At 53.3% G+C, this 17,745-nt stretch overlaps 1 protein-coding gene across 1 annotated transcript; it reads right to left on the reverse strand.

The window, feature by feature from the left end:
* Positions 1-3,265: 3,265 nt before the first annotated feature.
* Positions 3,266-16,346, reverse strand: LOC133339658 (glycine receptor subunit alpha-4-like). The gene is made up of 9 exons (XM_061547815.1): positions 16,265-16,346; positions 11,684-11,814; positions 9,890-9,957; positions 8,954-9,174; positions 8,001-8,083; positions 5,752-5,889; positions 5,025-5,239; positions 4,265-4,405; positions 3,266-3,412 (listed from the first exon to the last, which is right to left on the reverse strand). Exons 1-9 carry the CDS (start codon positions 16,324-16,326, stop codon positions 3,266-3,268), a joined length of 1,206 nt encoding a protein of 401 aa, XP_061403799.1. The 5' UTR covers positions 16,327-16,346.
* Positions 16,347-17,745: the final 1,399 nt, after the last annotated feature.

Consider the following 17,745-nt stretch of genomic DNA (forward strand, 5'->3'; position numbering starts at 1 on the left):
TTCCACCGTTTGCGGTTGACTTTAGCAAAAATGCGGGAAAATTTGAACCCTCCTTCCGCATTTTCCATGCGGAAATCGCAACCCTGGTTCGTGGGTTCGATCTCGACCCTGACAATGCCTGCTGTATATTTGAAGTTTGCGTCTCTCGCTCTATTTCCACGTGATGGTCGCATGGATTTTTTCTCTTGGTCCTCCAGTTGTTCCCCTCCACATATAGAATCAACGTGACGCTTTTAGAGAGTAATTGGCTGCTGCTATACATTTGTAGAGGAGTAGTATGGGGACGTGACGTCATACGCGCTGTGCAGTGCGATGACGTCATGTCTCCTCGTGGTACTTAAAGGGGCGCCCCGTGACAAAAGCGGGGTCGTTGTGGGAGCCCGGGATGGAGAGCGGTTGAAGAGACAGGCAGGGGTAGAGCTCAGGGGGTCTGGAGAGAGAAGCCGGCGGTAGTTGTGGAAGGTGCTCTGCTCTCCTCGGCCGGTCGGTGTTGGCTGAACCCCCGATCCGACTCGAGGGAGAGAGCCCAAGAGATAGCCAAGGCTAGGGACAGGCAAAGCCGAGGGTCCATGTGAAGGATTAGTGTAGGGCACCTACCTCTGGTGAAAGTTGTCAGCAAGCCCTATTAATAAAATAGCGCAAGCCCTTACATGAAGTCCTGCCTCCGCATCGTCATTAAGCACACACCACATTTCCACACGACGGTGATGATACGCCAACTTGGCTGAGCTGCTATCATTTGTGATAAGTCACTTCTAGAGCCGCACTGCTCAGTGGGCCTTACCTGGTAGAAGAAAAGTAGTTAGTAGGACATATTATTTGGGTCTTTTGGTAAAGTCACGTAGATAGGTTCAAAGAAAATAACAAAAATAACAAGAAACTACGACACTATAGGACCTCCTTTACCAGTGGCAACATATAGTAATATGTTTTTACCCTTTCAACTGGTACAAAAACTGACACCTTTATACAAAGGAACATGTTTGCAATAACCACAACACAAGCAGTCAAAATGCAAAGAAAAAGAAGCAACTCTGATAATGATATCATTGGTGAAGGAGGTCTCATTATGATATCATTATCAGAGTTGTTTTTTTTTGTTTGCATTTTGACTGCCTGTGTTGTGGTTATTGCAAACATGATCCCTTGTATAAAAATGTAGTAGAGTTACCCACTCGATGTTCACAAACTGGGAGAGCTAATCGTTGACAAGGTTTTCTCGCTCAAACTAACGGTCAGGGTCTCACAAGTTGTGAGAGCTGACCGTAAACAAGGTTTTCCCGCGCGACCTAACGGTCAGGGTCAGATAGGGTGAATTGGGATCCTAAAGCAGATTGGGAATGGCCAATCACAGGGTTCCACAAGGTGGCCGGGGATTGGACAACCCGGCAAAGAACAAGTATAAAGCCAGAGCGCTCAGAGCTCTCGGGGAGTTCGACTACACGAAGACCCAAGACGTCGGAAGAAGTCTAGGACCCTGGACCAAGCCCTCCAGCCCTTATAAGGGCTAGGGTTCAGAGTAACCAGTGGTCGGGGAGACATCTCCCTAGGTCCAGTCAGAGGACACTGAAAGAGCGGGATATTAAGTAGCCTGTAGGGTGCGGAGGCTTGTACGTTCTGAGTGTAACGGGTGAGGGGACCGTATACCCCTCAGTGCATAGGGACTGTGTTCATAAGACGAATAAAAGTGTGTGTTACAAAAGACGTTGAAGAGTCCGTCTGTACAACACTACAAAAGTGTCAGTTTTTTACCAGTTGAAAGGGTAAAAACCTATTACAAGAAACTACGACGTTTTGATCGTGACTTTACCGAAAGACCCAAAGAATATGAATTCCTGCAGTCACGAAAGCTTTAAGTCAAGACTTCGTTAGTAGTACAATAGACTTTCGATTTTCTGTGCGAATGATGGGGAGTTGGCTGTGTCGGGTGGTGGCAGGTTTAACGACACATTTATATATTTACGTGCTCTAACCAAAAAAAAAACTGCATTGTGGATTATATTTGTCGCAATAGCCTACTACGTGTTAAACTACTTCCTGCCCTCGTTCTTAAAACCGTAACCATCCTCTCCCCCTTCCTCACCTCGCCCCTCCCTCTGCCTGGCATCACCCTTCCACCCCTCCCCAACACTCAAATCCCCTCCCTATCGCAATCAGCCAATAACACTGGTCAACACACTTTTTCTGGCATAAGGTATTCCAACGGGTTTAAGGTAATTTTGGGGTGCTGATTCCAAATCTAACATCAGTTTTTTACTATCACATCAGGTTTTTGAGATATCAAATATTGCATTTTCAATAAAAACTGCAGAAGAAAAATATTAAATAAATGTGGATATCTACATAAAATTATATTATAAACACACTATCCTAAAAATACAGCATAATATTTTAACACTAAAGCAGTCACTGACTCGCAACAACTTGCAATCATAAGTGACAGAGTTAATTACGGGTAAAATCAATGAAAATGGGGTATGCCGATAGCATAAAATGAGATGTGATAGAACAAATCTGAGATCAGATTTGGAATCAGCACCCTGAAATTAGTCTAAAACAGCTGCAAAAGTCCAGGCCAGAAAAAAAATGTTTTTTTCTTTTGACCAGTGTAACTAATGAACCACTTTTAAAGCGCTTTGAAAAAAAAAAGCGCCGTATAAAATCCTGGATAAGATAAGATACTTTACTCTTGATTTGAAGTTTTCGTGACTACAGGAATCCATACTCTTTGGTTCTTTCGGTAAAGTCCTGTAGGCATAATCATTTTATTCTATCTTATACCTACGTGACTTTACCGAAAGAACCGAAGAGTAAACATAGTTGACGTCGAAATCTCCGGCGCGCGACCGTCAATCCGCAAATCGGATGAACGGCACGCGCGTAATAATCGAGAGTCTACCGTAGTGTAAGTGTTCTTCTTCTTGGTTCTTTCGGTAAAGTCACGTAGAAGGGAAGTAATAAAATAATAAATAATAAAACACGACGTTTCGGCCACAACGCAAGCAGCCGTCCTCAGGTGAGGACGGCTGCTTGCGTTGTGGCCAAAACGTCGTGAGAATTATTTTATTATGTTTTATTATTTATTATTTTATTACTTCCCTTCTACGTGACTTTACCGAAAGAACCAAGAAGATGAATCCCTGCAGTCACGAAAGCTTTAAATCGAAATGTAGTGTAAGCGGTTAGCAGCAGTAGTGGTGGTAGTGTTAGCAACGAGGGTGACCGCAGCGTCAGAGCCGGTGTACGCCCCCCCCCATCCCACACGTCACACGTCGCTCTTGAGTACGACGAGGAAGAGGATCCAGTAGAGGAAGTTGAAGACCGCGAAGCTGACGGGAAAGAGCCATCGAGACAGGTTGTCGATCTGCTGAGCCAAGCGCACCCGCCTCTCCCCTTCCACATCCTGCGGTGCCTGGGGGTGGCAAATCCTCACGGTTAACCCACCCCAGAGGTCGCAAACGGGTTTTGATTCCTTACCCGTACCCGTACCCGGCCGCACCAGGGTCGCAAACGGGTACCCGTACCCGGCCGTACCCGTACCCGTACCCGGCCGTACCCTATCCCCGTACACAGCCGGGTACGGGTATCGGGTACCTGATTGCGACCTCTGGGATGAATACTGTTAGGTTTTTTCGGTAAAGTCACGTAGGTAAAAAAATAAAATTAAAAGTTAATACAAGTTTCGGAGGCAACATCATCAGGTGGAACCGTCACAGCTAAAATTACTGCAGTCACGAAAGCTTCAAATCTAGAACTCTGGGATGAAGCCACGTTGCAGGCGCGGGTGGGTTGATTCTAGGAACTTGAATTGTGACAAGAGACAAGACGTTGGGAAATGAGTGACAAGCAGTTACTCACCAGTGACTCACGGCCTACCCGTACCCGGCCGCACCAGGGTCGCAAACGGGTACCCGTACCAGGCCTGAGTGGGCGACTCGCTGTGTCTCTGCCACGGCAGTGGAATTCCCTCCCGTTGGAAATTCGTTAATCCGCTGGTTGTCGACACTTTTAAGTGTCTTCTTAAAACCACGTCTTTATTAAGTCCGTTTATTCATCATGGGACCTTTCTTGCCAGTATCAAAATATACCAATAGGTTTTACCCTTTCCGGCAAGGAATCATGTCTGCATGAACCACACATACTCGTGGTGAACATGCAAACAAAAACATCCTCTGGTAATATATGCCTCCAGCCCCTTCAGCCTCCAACCCAATCAGCTTCCAACTCGTGCATCGTTCGACTGTCTGTCTGTTGTTCATCTCACCGGATAGATGGGCAGATGTTGGGCGGCCAGCGCCTTGAACTTGCGAGCGGTCATGATGACGAGCACAAACTCGAGCATAGCGGCAAAGACGAACACCAGACACGTGGTCATCCACACGTCCATCGCGTTGATGTAGGAGAGCTGGGGGACACATCACAATCATCACCATCCTCATCATCGCCATCATCATTATCGCCATCATCATCACCATCATCACCATCATCGTCATCTTCACCAACGGCCATGGTACCATCCAGCGCATCAGAACATCCCACCCACCCACTAACTCATCTACCCTTCCACTAACTCACCCACCCACCCACCCAGCCACTCACCCACCCAGCCACTCACCCACCCACCCACTAACTCATTGCACCCACCCACCCAGCCACTCACCCACTGTCCGAGCCACCCACCCACCCACTAACTCATCCACCCACCACCTCCTAACTCACCCACCCACCCACTAACTCATCCACCCACCCACTAACTCATCCACCCATCCAGCCAGCCACCCACCTAACCCAGCCACTCACTCACCCACTAACTCATCCACCCACCCACCCAGCCACTCACCAACTAAGTAATCCACCCACCCAGCCACTCACCCACCCAGCCACTCACCCACCCACCCACTAACTCATCCACCCACCCACCCATCCGCTCCAGTCCGTGCCACTCACCCATGTATCTCCACCCACCCACCGCCCGTTTATCCCAAAGCCAATCCGAAGCTGCTGTGGATGCACCCCGCCATCACCTTGGGCATGGAGGAGCGTGACCCCGTGCTCTGCGTGGTCATGGTGAGCACTGTAGTGATGCCCAGACCCACGCGAGCCGGCGCCACGTCCATGTTGATCCAGAAGGAGACCCAGGAGATGATGACGATCAGCACGCTGGGGATGTAGAGCTGGATGAGGTAGAAGCCCATCTGACGCCGCAGGATGAAGCGCGCCTCGATGCACGAGAAGATCCCTGTGGAGGGAGGAGAGGGAGGAGAGGGAGAGAGGGGAGGGATGGAGGAGAGGGAGGAGAGGGAGGGTGTGGGATGGAGTGGGATGGAGGAGAGGGATGGAGGAGAGGGAGAAAGGAGAGGGAGTGGAGAGAGAGTAGGGAGGGAGCGGAGGGAGGGAGGGAGGAGAGGGAGGGAGGGTTTGGAGGGAGCGGAGGAGAGGGAGGAGAGGGAGGGAGTGGAGGGAGTAGAGGGATGGAGGAGAGGGAGGGAGTGGAAGAAGGGAGGGAGGGAGGAGAGGGAACGAGGGAAGGAGTGAGGGGAGGAGAGAGTGGTGGCGCAGCGGTTCGTGTTCGATTCCTGCTCAAAGCCTCCTCCACTTGTCTCTCACTCGTCCCCCCCTCCCTCTTCCCCCCTTCCTCCTCCTCCCCCCTCCCTCCCCCTCCTGCAGTCTACAACGAGTCTCTGTCTCTCTCCCGATGCGAATTCAATTCGACTCATCGTGGCTCTCGTGGCTCCCGTGGCTCCGGTTTACCGATGACGTAATTCTTGGAGCAGTCTCCGAACTGGACGTTGCGGCTCAGCTCGAACTGGGGCAGGCTCAGCGTGTCGGAGAAGTCCACGGGGCTCTTGTCCAGCCACTGGACGATGAGGTCGTCGTTGGTGTAGCCGTCTGCGCTCAGGCACGCACAGACACACACACAGACACACACACACACAGACACACACACAGACACACACACACAGACACACGCACAGACACACACACAGACACACGCACAGACACACACACAGACACACAGACACACACACAGATACACACACAGACACACAGACACACGCACAGACACACACAGACACACACACACAGACACACACAGACACACACACACAGACACACACACAGACACACACACACAGACACACGCACAGACACACACACAGACACACACACAGACACACAGACACACACACAGACACACACAGACACACACACACAGACACACACACAGACACACACGAGTGGTGGGTGGTTCAAGGTGGACGGGTTGGTGGGTGGGTGGTGGTTTTTAGTGGTGGATGGATTGTAGGTGGTTGGTGTGGTGGTGGTGATTGGTGGGTGGTGGTGGTTGGTGGGTGGTGGTTGGTGGTGGTGGGTGGGTGGTGGTTGGTGGGTGGTGGTTGGTGGGTGGTGGTTGGTGGTGGTGGGTGGGTGGTGGTTGGTGGGTGGTGGTTGGTGGTGGTGGGTGGGTGGTGGTTGGTGGGTGGTGGTTGGTGGGTGGTGGTTGGTGGTGGTTGGTGGGTGGTGGTGGGTGGGTGGTGGTTGGTGGGTGGTGGTTGGTGGTGGTTGGTGGGTGGTGGTGGGTGGGTGGTGGTTGGTGGGTGGTGGTTGGTGGTGGTGGGTGGGTGGTGGTGTGTGGTGGTGGTTGGTGGGTGGTGGTTGGTGGGTGTGTGGTTGGTGGGTGGTGGTTGGTGGGTGGTGGTTGGTGGTGGTTGGTGGGTGGTGGTGGGTGGGTGGTGGTTGGTGGGTGGTGGTTGGTGGTGGTGGGTGGGTGTGGTGTGTGGTGGTGGTTGGTGGGTGGGTGGTTGGTGGGTGGTGGTGGTGGGTGGTGGTTGGTGGTGGTCGGTGGGTGGTGGTTGGTGGGTGGTGGTTGGTGGTGGTGGGTGGGTGGTGGTGGGTGGTGGTGGTTGGTGGGTGGGTGGTTGTTGGTGGTGGTGGGTGGTGGTTGGTGGGTGGTGGTTGGTGGTGGTTGGTGGGTGGTGGTTGGTGGGTGGTGGTTGGTGGTGGTGGGTGGGTGGTGGTTGGTGGGTGGTGGTTGGTGGGTGGTGGTTGGTGGTGGTTGGTGGGTGGTGGTTGGTGGGTGGTGGTTGGTGGTGGTGGTTGGTGGGTGGTGGTTGGTGGTGGTTGGTGGGTGGTGGTTGGTGGGTGGTGGTTGGTGGTGGTGGGTGGGTGGTGGTGTGTGGTGGTGGTTGGTGGGTGGTGGTTGGTGGTGGTTGGTGGTGGTGGTTGGTGGGTGGTGGTTGGTGGTGGTGGGTGGGTGGTGGTTGGTGGGTGGTGGTTGGTGGTGGTGGTGTGGGTGGTGGTGTGTGGTGGTGGTTGGTGGGTGGTGGTTGGTGGTGGTGGTGTGGTGGTGGTTGGTGGGTGGTGGTTGGTGGTGGTTGGTGGGTGGTGGTTGGTGGGTGGTGGTTGGTGGTGGTTGGTGGGTGGTGGTTGGTGGGTGGTGGTTGGTGGTGGTTGGTGGGTGGTGGTTGGTGGGTGGTGGTTGGTGGTGGGTGGTGGTGGGTGGGTGGTGGTGTGTGGTGGTGGTTGGTGGGTGGTGGTGGGTGGTGGTTGGTGGGTGGTGGTTGGTGGGTGGTGGTTGTTGGTGGTGGTGGGTGGTGGTGGTTGGTTGGTGGTGGTTGGTTGGTGGGTGGTGGTTGGTGGGTGGTGGTTGGTGGTGGTTGGTGGGTGGTGGTTGGTGGGTGGTGGTTGTTGGTGGTGGTTGGTGGTGGTGGGTGGCTGATGGTGGTTGGTTGGTGGTGGTGGGTGGTGGTGGTTGGTTGGTGGTGGTGAGTGGTGCTGGGTAGGTGGCGCTGGGTGGGTCATGATGGTTAGTGATGGGTGGTGGCTGGTGGTGGTTAGTAAAGGCTGGTTGGTGGGTGATTGGTAGTTAGTAGTGGGTGGTAGTTGGTTGTGGTTGGTGGGGGGGCTGGTTATGGTTTATCACCGAGCAGTGGTTGCCGCCTACAGCAGCGAGAACAACGATTGAGTGACCGCAGATCTCCCGTCGCGGCAGCACTCACAGCTCTGCAGGGAGATGCGGCAGATCTGGGTGTCCATGGGGAAGTTGTGGAGGTCCATGGGGCAGGAGAGAGTCAGGGACAGCCTGCAGCAGCAGCAGTAGCAGCAACAACACAAACCCCAGAGCTGAGTAACTCACTCCCCGTGTAGTGCGGTCACAAGATGATACGTCAAGCCGGGGCCGCATCAGAGTCGAGGATGATCCTGGACGCTGGTGACGAAGCAAAGGAACCGCTCTGCTGGGGGTCTGCCCCAGACCCGTGTTATCCAATAGGCCACAGCAGTAGACACTGTGCCTAGGGACTACTCACTCGCCCAGCCACTCACTCATCCTGCCACCCACTCATCCACTCACTCACCCGGCCACCCATTCACTCAGTCACCCAGCCAGCCACCCACTCACTCACCCACCCACCCACTCACTCACCCACTCAGCCAGCCACTCACTCACTCACTCACCCACCCACTCACTCATTCACCCAGCCACTCACCCACTCACTCACCCAGCCACCCATTCACTCACTCAGACACTCACTCACCCAGCCACTCACCCACTCACTCACCCAACCAACCACTCACTCACTCACTCACCCACCCACTCACTCACCTAACTACTCACCCACTCACTCACCCAGCCACTCACTCACTCACCCACCACTCACTCACCCGGCCACTCACTCACCCACCCAGCTAACCACTCACTCACCCACCCACTCACTCACCCAGCTACTCACCCACTCACTCACCCAGCCACTCACTCACCCAGCCACCCACCCACTCACTCATCTATCCACCCATTCACTCACTCACCCAGTCACTCCCTCACCCACCCAGCTAACCACTCACTCACTCACCCACTCGCTCACCCAGCTACTCACCCACTCACTCACCCAGCCACCCACCCACTCCCTCACCCAGCCACCCATTCACTCAGTCTGTCCGTGTCTGTCCGGACCTGATGGAGAAGTAGACGTCCCCGTTGCGGAAGACGCGCAGCATCATGTTGTCCGTGGTGACGCGGTGGAAGCTGGCGCTCTTCTCGTTGCCGAAGAAGAGGTCGGGCTTCCAGATGGAGCCGATGATTGTGTTGTCCAGGTCGAGGAAGGGGCGCGCCACGTCGTACGTCATGCGCGGGTCGTGCCACTTCTCGCGCAGGAAGATGTTCAGCTGGTAGTCCTACAGGGGCGGGGTGCGGGGGGTGAGACGTGTGAGGTGGTGGTGGTGTGCGTGGGTGGGTGAGAAGCACGTGGGGTGGTGGTGTGCGTGGGTGGGAAGCACGTGGGGTGGTGGTGTGTAGTGTATAGTGTGTTATAGTGTAGTGTGTCGTGTGTAGTAATGTAGTGTGTAGTGTAGTGTGTAGTGTAGTGTATCGTAGTATAGTTGTGTAATAGTGTAGTGTATAGTGTAGTAGTGTATTGTATAGCAGTAAATAGTCTAGTGTATAGTTCAGTGTGTAGTACCGCATAGTGTAGTGCGTAGTAGTGTATAGTGTATTCTATAGTGCAGTGCAGTGAGTTGTAGTGTATAGATAGTGTAGTGCATAGTAGTGTATAGTGTCATGTATAGTGCAGTGTAGTGTGTTATAGTGTAGTGTCGTGTGTAGTAATGTAGTGTATAGTGTAGTGTGTTATAGTGTAGTGTGTAGTAGTGTAGTGTATAGTAGTACAGTTGTGTAGTAGTGTAGTGTATAGCAGTATATATTCTCATGTATAGTTCAGTGTGTAGTACCGCATAGCGTAGTGCGTAGCAGTGTATAGTGTCATGTATAGTGTAGTGTGTATAGTGTATAGTAGTGTAGTGTATAGTGTACTGGATGTATGATGAACTTATATCACACGTAGCACTCGTAGCTAATCGGTGGCGCGGGGTCTCTGGGTGGTTGTGGACTCACCATGGTAGTCTCCTCGATGGAGCCAATGTACTCCAGGAACATGCTGCAGTTCACCACCACGGGTTTTCCTGTCGAGTTCACAACAAAGACAAAGATCCCCCGTATAGCCTTTACAGAGTGTTGGGACAAGTGCTGTTATCGAGTCGCACCTATGAAGGCCGGCACGGCACATGCGGGGATGGGTGGCCAATACCACGCCCGGCCGCTTTTGTCTCCCCAGTGGTGATGTTTACACACCACACCGGGTACTCATTTGAGGCTGAGTCGTCCGAGGGGAGGCCCAGAACCGATTGAGATAATCGCTATCACTGGTGGTGGTGGCAGTGAGCGGGAATCGAACTCTGGTCACCGGAGCTGGTCATAAGCACACTGCCCAGGTATGGGAAACTCTACACTCTCTCCACAACTGCTCCATCACCAATGGGGACCTTAGGGGGTGGAGTGTTTGGTGGCACAAAATACCCAGGCAGGTGCTTAGTTTTGTTGGGGCTGATGGTAAGGCCCCACCTCTTAGTGGCACGCTCCAGTCTCAGCAGCAGCGTCTCCAACTCCTCTGAGTGAGCAGCAATCACCAGATCAACATGGTCGACCAATAGGGAGCCAACCCTCGACTGCACCCGGGCATCGATCACTCTCCCGTTATATCTGTACCAGATGGAAATTCCTCCGGTATGGGGTCCTGGGTGTACACCCACCACCAGAGTGGAAGAATGGCAGGCGCATCTTACAGATGACAAGTCGATGGTCAATGGGCAGATCACCTCCACGCTAGGTCCTGGTGTCAAGTATATGGGCTCACATCCGCTGTTCCGTCACTATATAGTCCAGCAGATGTTCTCGCTTGCATCCATGATGTTGTGTGGATGCAACGATGCCGGAACAGCGTGTTGGTAATTACAAGCACATGGGTTGCAGAAAAATCTAGCAGCCTCCGAACCATTGTTAGTGAGCTGATCTGGCCCATGCCCTCCAATCACTCCAGACCAGGTCCCATCATCATGGCCAACTTGGGCATTGAAGTCACCCAACAGGATGACTCTATCCCAAAGGGCCACTTTAGCTAGCAGCTGTGACAGGAGGTCATATAAGTCATCTGACTCATCGGCTTTGCCTGCATCCCTCCACTGATGTTCATCTTCGGTGGGGGCATAAGTAACCACGATCACCACTCGGTCGACTGACTGAGATGACCGAGATGACTGGCTGATGCACCACCTGTGCCCCTACTGTGCCAACTTGCTTTGCTTTAGCCACCCGGCGCTCCGCTCGTTGTTGTGAGCGTCGCTCTTCCGACCTCTGTTGTTGTTGGAGGGCGACTGCCTCCAACTGCCCAGTAGCGTCCTTCACGAGCCTCCTCCACAGAGGCCGATCTTGACACCGCTGGTACCAGTCATCGGCAAGTCCACTCATCTCCACATCCTTCTGTACCACGTCACTCCATCTCTTCTCTAGCCTGTGCCATGTCCGTTTAGCCCCCTCGATCCGGCTGAACGAAAGCTGTTTGGGCATGCGGTGATTGGGCACGAGGGCTACATGGCCCAGCCAACGCAGCCTTGCCACACACAAATACGCCTACATACAGACACCCAGAGCCACCCACACCCCCACACACCCACAGACACACCCACCCAACTACACACCCACCCACCAACCTACACACCCACCCACCCACACCCCCACATACCCACAGATACACCCACCTACCCACACACCTACCCACACACCCCTTAGTCGCGACAATAATGATTGGGTGGATGCGTCGTGTTCGTGGTGCTTGCGGATTCCTCCTCCCACCTTCGAAGTTCGGCCTGAGTCTGAAGTCGTAGCCAGAAGAAGGGCCCAGGAGGGTCTCCAGGAACGTGGAAGGGACGACTATCGTCTCATTCGCCGCCGCCGCCGACACCGAGACGTTTGCCAACTCCGCGCTTACAACAGACAGAGTTCGCACCCACAGCCACGCGCACGTGGAACCTTCGGCAGACTTTGTCGGGGGTGGGGTGTAAGTGTTGAGTTGCTCATTTTGAAGGACTGAGTCGACCTAGAGGGAGACCCAGGATTGGTGGGTGCTGGTGTTAGTCACCGCTGCGCCACCGCCCCCATGAAGTTCAGCCACAATGCAAAGACAAAGATTGCCCACGTGTAGCCTGTAACAGACTGTTGGGGCAAGTGCTGTTAGCGAGCACCTGTGAAGGACGGTACTGCAGCAGTTAGCGCAGCTTAGCGCTAACTGCTACACTACACCTCCCAACACAGACACCCACACACAGACAAAGAGACACACACGGAGAGACAGACCCACAGAGACACACACACAGAGATAGACACACAAAAACATAGAGATATAAATACAACAACAAAAACCGACATTCTCCGCAAAGTGGAGGTGACGCCACCATGGCGATTGTGCCAGGCTATGTGCAAGTTAAGGCCACGTGAAGTGTCGAACGCCCGCTGGCAGGAGGTCATGGGACAGAACCAGGTGTCATGCATGGGTCGACTGACTGAGATGACTAGCCGATGCACCATCTGTGCACCCTACTATGCCAAACTCTTTGGTTATTTCAGTAAAGTCACGTAGGTGAAAATATATATAATAAAAAATAAAAAAATAAACTCACGCCGTTTTTTTATTTTTATTTCATTTTTCACCTACGTGACTTTACCGAAAGAACCAAAAATATGGATTTTTGCAGTCGCGAAAACTTCAAATCTAGACTACTATGCCAACTTGCTGCGTTTTAGCTGCCCGACGCTCCGCTGGTTGTTGTGAGCGTCGCTCCTCTGCCCTCCTTTGTTGCTGGAGGGCGACTGCCTCCAACTGCCCAGTAGCAGCCTCCTTCGCGAGCCTCCTCCACAGAGGCCGATCTAGATACCACTGGTGCCAGTCATCGGCAAGTCCACTCAGCTCCACGTCCTCTTGTACCACATCACTCCATCTAATCTCTAGCCCGTGCCGCGCCTGTTCAACCCCCTCAATCCGACTGAACAGCATATGTTTAGGCATGCGGTGGCTGGGCATGCGGGCTACATGCCCCAGCCAATGCAGCCTTGCCCGCCGGAGGAGCTCACCAATGGGAATTTGGCCAGATCTTTCAAGGATTTATGAGCTCCTCACACAATCCAGCCTGGTTACACCCAGGATGGATCGTAGGCAGACCAGCCTAAATGTGTCTAACTGGCGAAGATGTTCTATTAGGGGGTCCACGTTTCGCAAGCATAGAGAAGGGAGGGAATGACCGTGGTCGAAAAGACCCGAAGCTTCGTGGAGCGACAGACCAGATAGCTTCCACACAGCATTATGTAGCCAATGAAAAGATAATGCCGCTCGACTGATTCGGAGTGACACCTCTGCTGTTAAACCGGAGCCGGTCATGAGGACACTTCCCAGGTATGGAAACCTCTCCACTCTCTCCACAACTGCCCCATCATGAATTGGGAGCTGTAGGGGTGAAGTGTCTGATGGTACAAAATACCCAGGCAGGTGCTTTGTTTTTGTGATGATGATGGTAAGGCCCCATCTTATAGTGGCAGCGCCTCCAACTCCTCCTTTGAGTGAGCAGCAATCACCAGATCATCAGCATACGTAACATGTTTGACCATTAGGGAGCCATCGCTTAACCACACCCGGGCATCGATCAGCCTCCCATTGTATCTGTACCAGATGGAAATTCCTCCAATACAGCCATCGAATGCTTCACGAACTACGTGGTCGAAATAAATGTTAAATAACATAGGAGCCAGAGGATTTCCCTGTCGCACCCCAAGGTGAACAGGGAATAGCTCCGACTCCCGGCCACGTAGTTTTACCCGGGCCTGCTCACGATCATTGAGGTCCTTAATGATCGTGAGCAGAGAGTCCCTGACTCTCTGCTCACAACAACTGAGAGCCCAGGCCTATTGATAGTATCATAGGCCGTGACCAGGTCAATAAAGCAGAGATGTGGGTCTCGTTGGAATTCCCTACACCTCTGCTGTAGAATACGAACAGAGAATATAGCATCTGTGCAGGACCGCCCTTTCCTGAAACCACATTGGGGCTCTGCAAGCCTCTCCTCAACGTACCTGGCAGGGTGATGTTGAATAATCCTTGCCAGGACCTTTCCCGGCATACTAAGGAGGGAGATGTCCCTGTAGTTGTTACAGTCTGTGCGGTCCTCCTTCTGAAAGAGGGGGACCACCAGGGCATCATTCCAATCCTATGGAATCCGTCCAGTGGTCCAGACTCTTATTATGATGTCATATAGGGCAGTCTGTGCACACATGCCACCCTCCCTCAGCATTTCGCTTGGGAGATCATCTCTGCCCGGTGCCTTTCCTGGTCTCAGACTCTGGATCGCCTTCTGTACTTCCTCAACAGATGGCACCTCAGCCAGCCACTCACAGGGAGTGACTTCTTCTACCGAAATATTTGAGGCACCGCAGCCTCAGCAGGGTCATCCACACTTTGCCCCATGATGTTTTCCAGGCTGAGCGATTTTCACTATCCCAAGACCTCACAAAAATGCTCAGCCAATCTATAAACATGTTCCTGGGGGTTGGAGATCGGATCACCTTCTTGCCCCTAGTGATGGCGATAACTGGTGCGCTGCAAGTAAACTTTTGTTGATGGAGTCAAAGAGTTATTTGTGATCGCGGGATACCGAGGCAGACTCCATCTCCTCAGCAACCCGCAACCACCACCCATCTTTGCAGCACCTCAAGGCTCTCCGAACCTCCGAGCGAGGGCTGTGGTAAACCTCCTCATTCTCGAACGTGGGATACTGTAGACGATGAGAGTGGGCGTGTCGCTTTTTATAAGCCAGCCTGAACACCTCCTCTGTCAGCCAGCGTCTCTTGGGAGGTTTGGACCGTGTACCCTAAGCAGCCATTGCAGCTGCATGATCCACAGTCTTAAACCTCGCGCATTTACCCTCGGCATCAGGAGGAGTGGGGGACGGTGCCAACCCCAACCGCAAGCGACGATGACATTCTCGCTTGCAACTTTCATCAGCTAGCTGAGACCAGGCCACTGTGCGTTTGAATGGGTTCCTCGGTGTGGAGGAGAAGTTGGTGGAGGAGGTGGTGGTGGTCGTGGTGGTGGTGGTGGTGATGGTGGTGGTGAAAGTGGTTGTAGAGGAGATGGAAGAGGAGGTGGAGGAGGTGGTGGTGGTCGTGGTGGTGGTGGTGATGGTGGTGGTGAAAGTGGTTGTGGAAGAGATGGAAGAGGAGGTGGTGGAGGAAGTGGTGGTGGTGGTGGTGGTGGAGGAGGAGGTGGTGGTGGCGGTGGTGGTGGTGAAAGTGGTGGTGGTGATGAAAGTGGTTGTGGAGGAGATGGAAGAGGAGGTGGTGGAGGAGGCGGTGGAGGAGGAGGTGAAAGTGGTTGTGGAGGAGGTGGTGGAGGAGGTGGAAGAGGTGGAGAAGGAGATGGTGGTGGTGGTGGTGGTGGTGGTGGTGGTGGTGGTGGTGAAAATGGTTGTGGAGGAGATGGAAGAGGAGTTGTAAGAGGAGGTGGTGGTGGTGAATGTGGTTGTGGTGGTGGTGGTGGTGGAGGTGGTGGTGGTGGTGAAAGTGGTGGTGGTGATGAAAGTGGTTGTGGAGGAGATGGAAGAGGAGGTGGTGGAGGAGGCGGTGGAGGAGGAGGTGAAAGTGGTTGTGGAGGAGGTGGTGGAGGAGGTGGAAGAGGTGGAGAAGGAGATGGTGGTGGTGGTGGTGGTGGTGGTGGTGGTGGTGAAAATGGTTGTGGAGGAGATGGAAGAGGAGTTGTAAGAGGAGGTGGTGGTGGTGAATGTGGTTGTGGTGGTGGTGGTGGTGGAGGTGGTGGTGGTGGTGAAAGTGGTGGTGGTGATGAAAGTGGTTGTGGAGGAGATGGAAGAGGAGGTGGTGGAGGAGGCGGTGGAGGAGGAGGTGAAAGTGGTTGTGGAGGAGGTGGTGGAGGAGGTGGAAGAGGTGGAGAAGGAGATGGTGGTGGTGGTGGTGGTGGTGGTGGTGGTGGTGGTGGTGGTGAAAATGGTTGTGGAGGAGATGGAAGAGGAGTTGTAAGAGGGGTGGTGGTGGTGAATGTGGTTGTGGTGGTGTGGTGGAGGTGGTGGTGGTGGTGAAAGTGGTGGTGGTGATGAAAGTGGTTGTGGAGGAGATGGAAGAGGAGGTGGTGGAGGAGGCGGTGGAGGAGGAGGTGAAAGTGGTTGTGGAGGAGGTGGTGGAGGAGGTGGAAGAGGTGGAGAAGGAGATGGTGGTGGTGGTGGTGGTGAAAATGGTTGTGGAGGAGATGGAAGAGGAGTTGTAAGAGGAGGTGGTGGTGGTGAATGTGGTTGTGGTGGTGGTGGTGGTGGAGGTGGTGGTGGTGGTGAATGTGGTTGTGGTGAAGGTGGTGGAGGAGGTGGTGGAGTAATGGCTCACCTAGATGTCGAGAGCGTGGCGAGCAGCATCAGGGAAGCCGCCACCACCACCACCTCGACCATCTCCAGCAGCTACACTAGCGGCAGTTCTGTGCAGAGAGTGTGCAATGATTTAAATATGTGTGTGTGTAGTGGTGTATATATGTGTGTGTGTAGTGGTGTAAATATGTGAGTGTGTAGTGGTGTAAATATGTGAGTGTGTAGTGGTGTATATATGTGAGTTTGTGTAGCGGTGTATATGTGTGAGTGTGTAGTGGTGTAATGTAATTGCAGGTGTTGTTGTTGCTGTTTAAACAATCTGTTTTGTTGATACAACAGAGAGCCTAAATAACGATGTACAGGACGATTCGTTTCCATTCACCCTCACCGAACCACGAGCGCCTGAACACTTCGTCCCGTCTATAACCACCTCCTCCAACCTCGTACACCTCCTCCACCACCTCCAATCTCCTCCACCTCCTCCAACCTCCTCCAAATCCTCCTCCACGCTATTCCCCCCACCCCTTCAGCGCTGTTGATCCGCCAAGAGAATGCCAACTCCTTTGAGCCTTGGAGCTCCGAGCACGGCTTATAGGAGACCCGGGCAAATAGTGACCCTGGTTTCGCATGCAAGTCGTGTGCCCGTCGTGCGCGGTGTGTGTGTGTCTCTCTGTGGTGTCTGTGTGTCTCTGTGTGTTTAAATAAGTGGTGGGTAATTGGCCACGCTAAGGGTGTGTTATAGGTCGTGTGAGTTACACCGTGATGACTGGAGGGGGGGCTGGTGCTGCTCGAATGACCGAGCGACCGAGCGAGACTCGAGGCGAGGGGCGTTACAGGCGAAGTGTCCACTTACAGGCAGCATCAGGGGAAGGATTCCCGGCTCTGCTGTGACAGCGGTCTCTTTGATGAGGGAGGGAGGGAGGCGAGTGGATCATGAAATGGTTTTGCTGCGATTAATGTCCAAATTATAAGATACTTTGTGGAGCTGTCACTCAATCACTCACGCACCCAGCCACTCACCCACTCATGACAACACACTCACTCACCCAGCAACTCACCCACTCATCATAGCACACTCATCACCCACTCACCCAGCCACTCACCCACTCATCACAACACACTCACTCACCTACTCACCCAGCCACTCACCCACTCATCACAACACACTCACTCACCCACTCACCAGCCACTCACCCACTCATCACACACACTCAATCACTCACTCACCCAGCCACTCACCACTCATCATAAACACACTCACTCACCCACTCACTCAGCATCACCCTAATCACGACACACTCACCACCATAACAACACACTCACGCACCCACTCACCCAGCCACCCACTCATCACAACACACTCACTCACTCACCCAGCCACTCACCACTCATCACAACACACTCAATCACTCACGCACCCAGCCACTCACCCACTCATCACAACTCATTCACTCACTCAGCCAGCCACTACCACACTCATCGATACACTCACTCACCCACTCA

Source organism: Lethenteron reissneri, unplaced genomic scaffold (assembly GCF_015708825.2).
Source record: "Lethenteron reissneri isolate LAM-NWPU_2019-01 unplaced genomic scaffold, ASM1570882v1 scaffold_1938, whole genome shotgun sequence".
Classification (NCBI taxonomy): Eukaryota; Metazoa; Chordata; class Hyperoartia; order Petromyzontiformes; family Petromyzontidae; genus Lethenteron; species Lethenteron reissneri.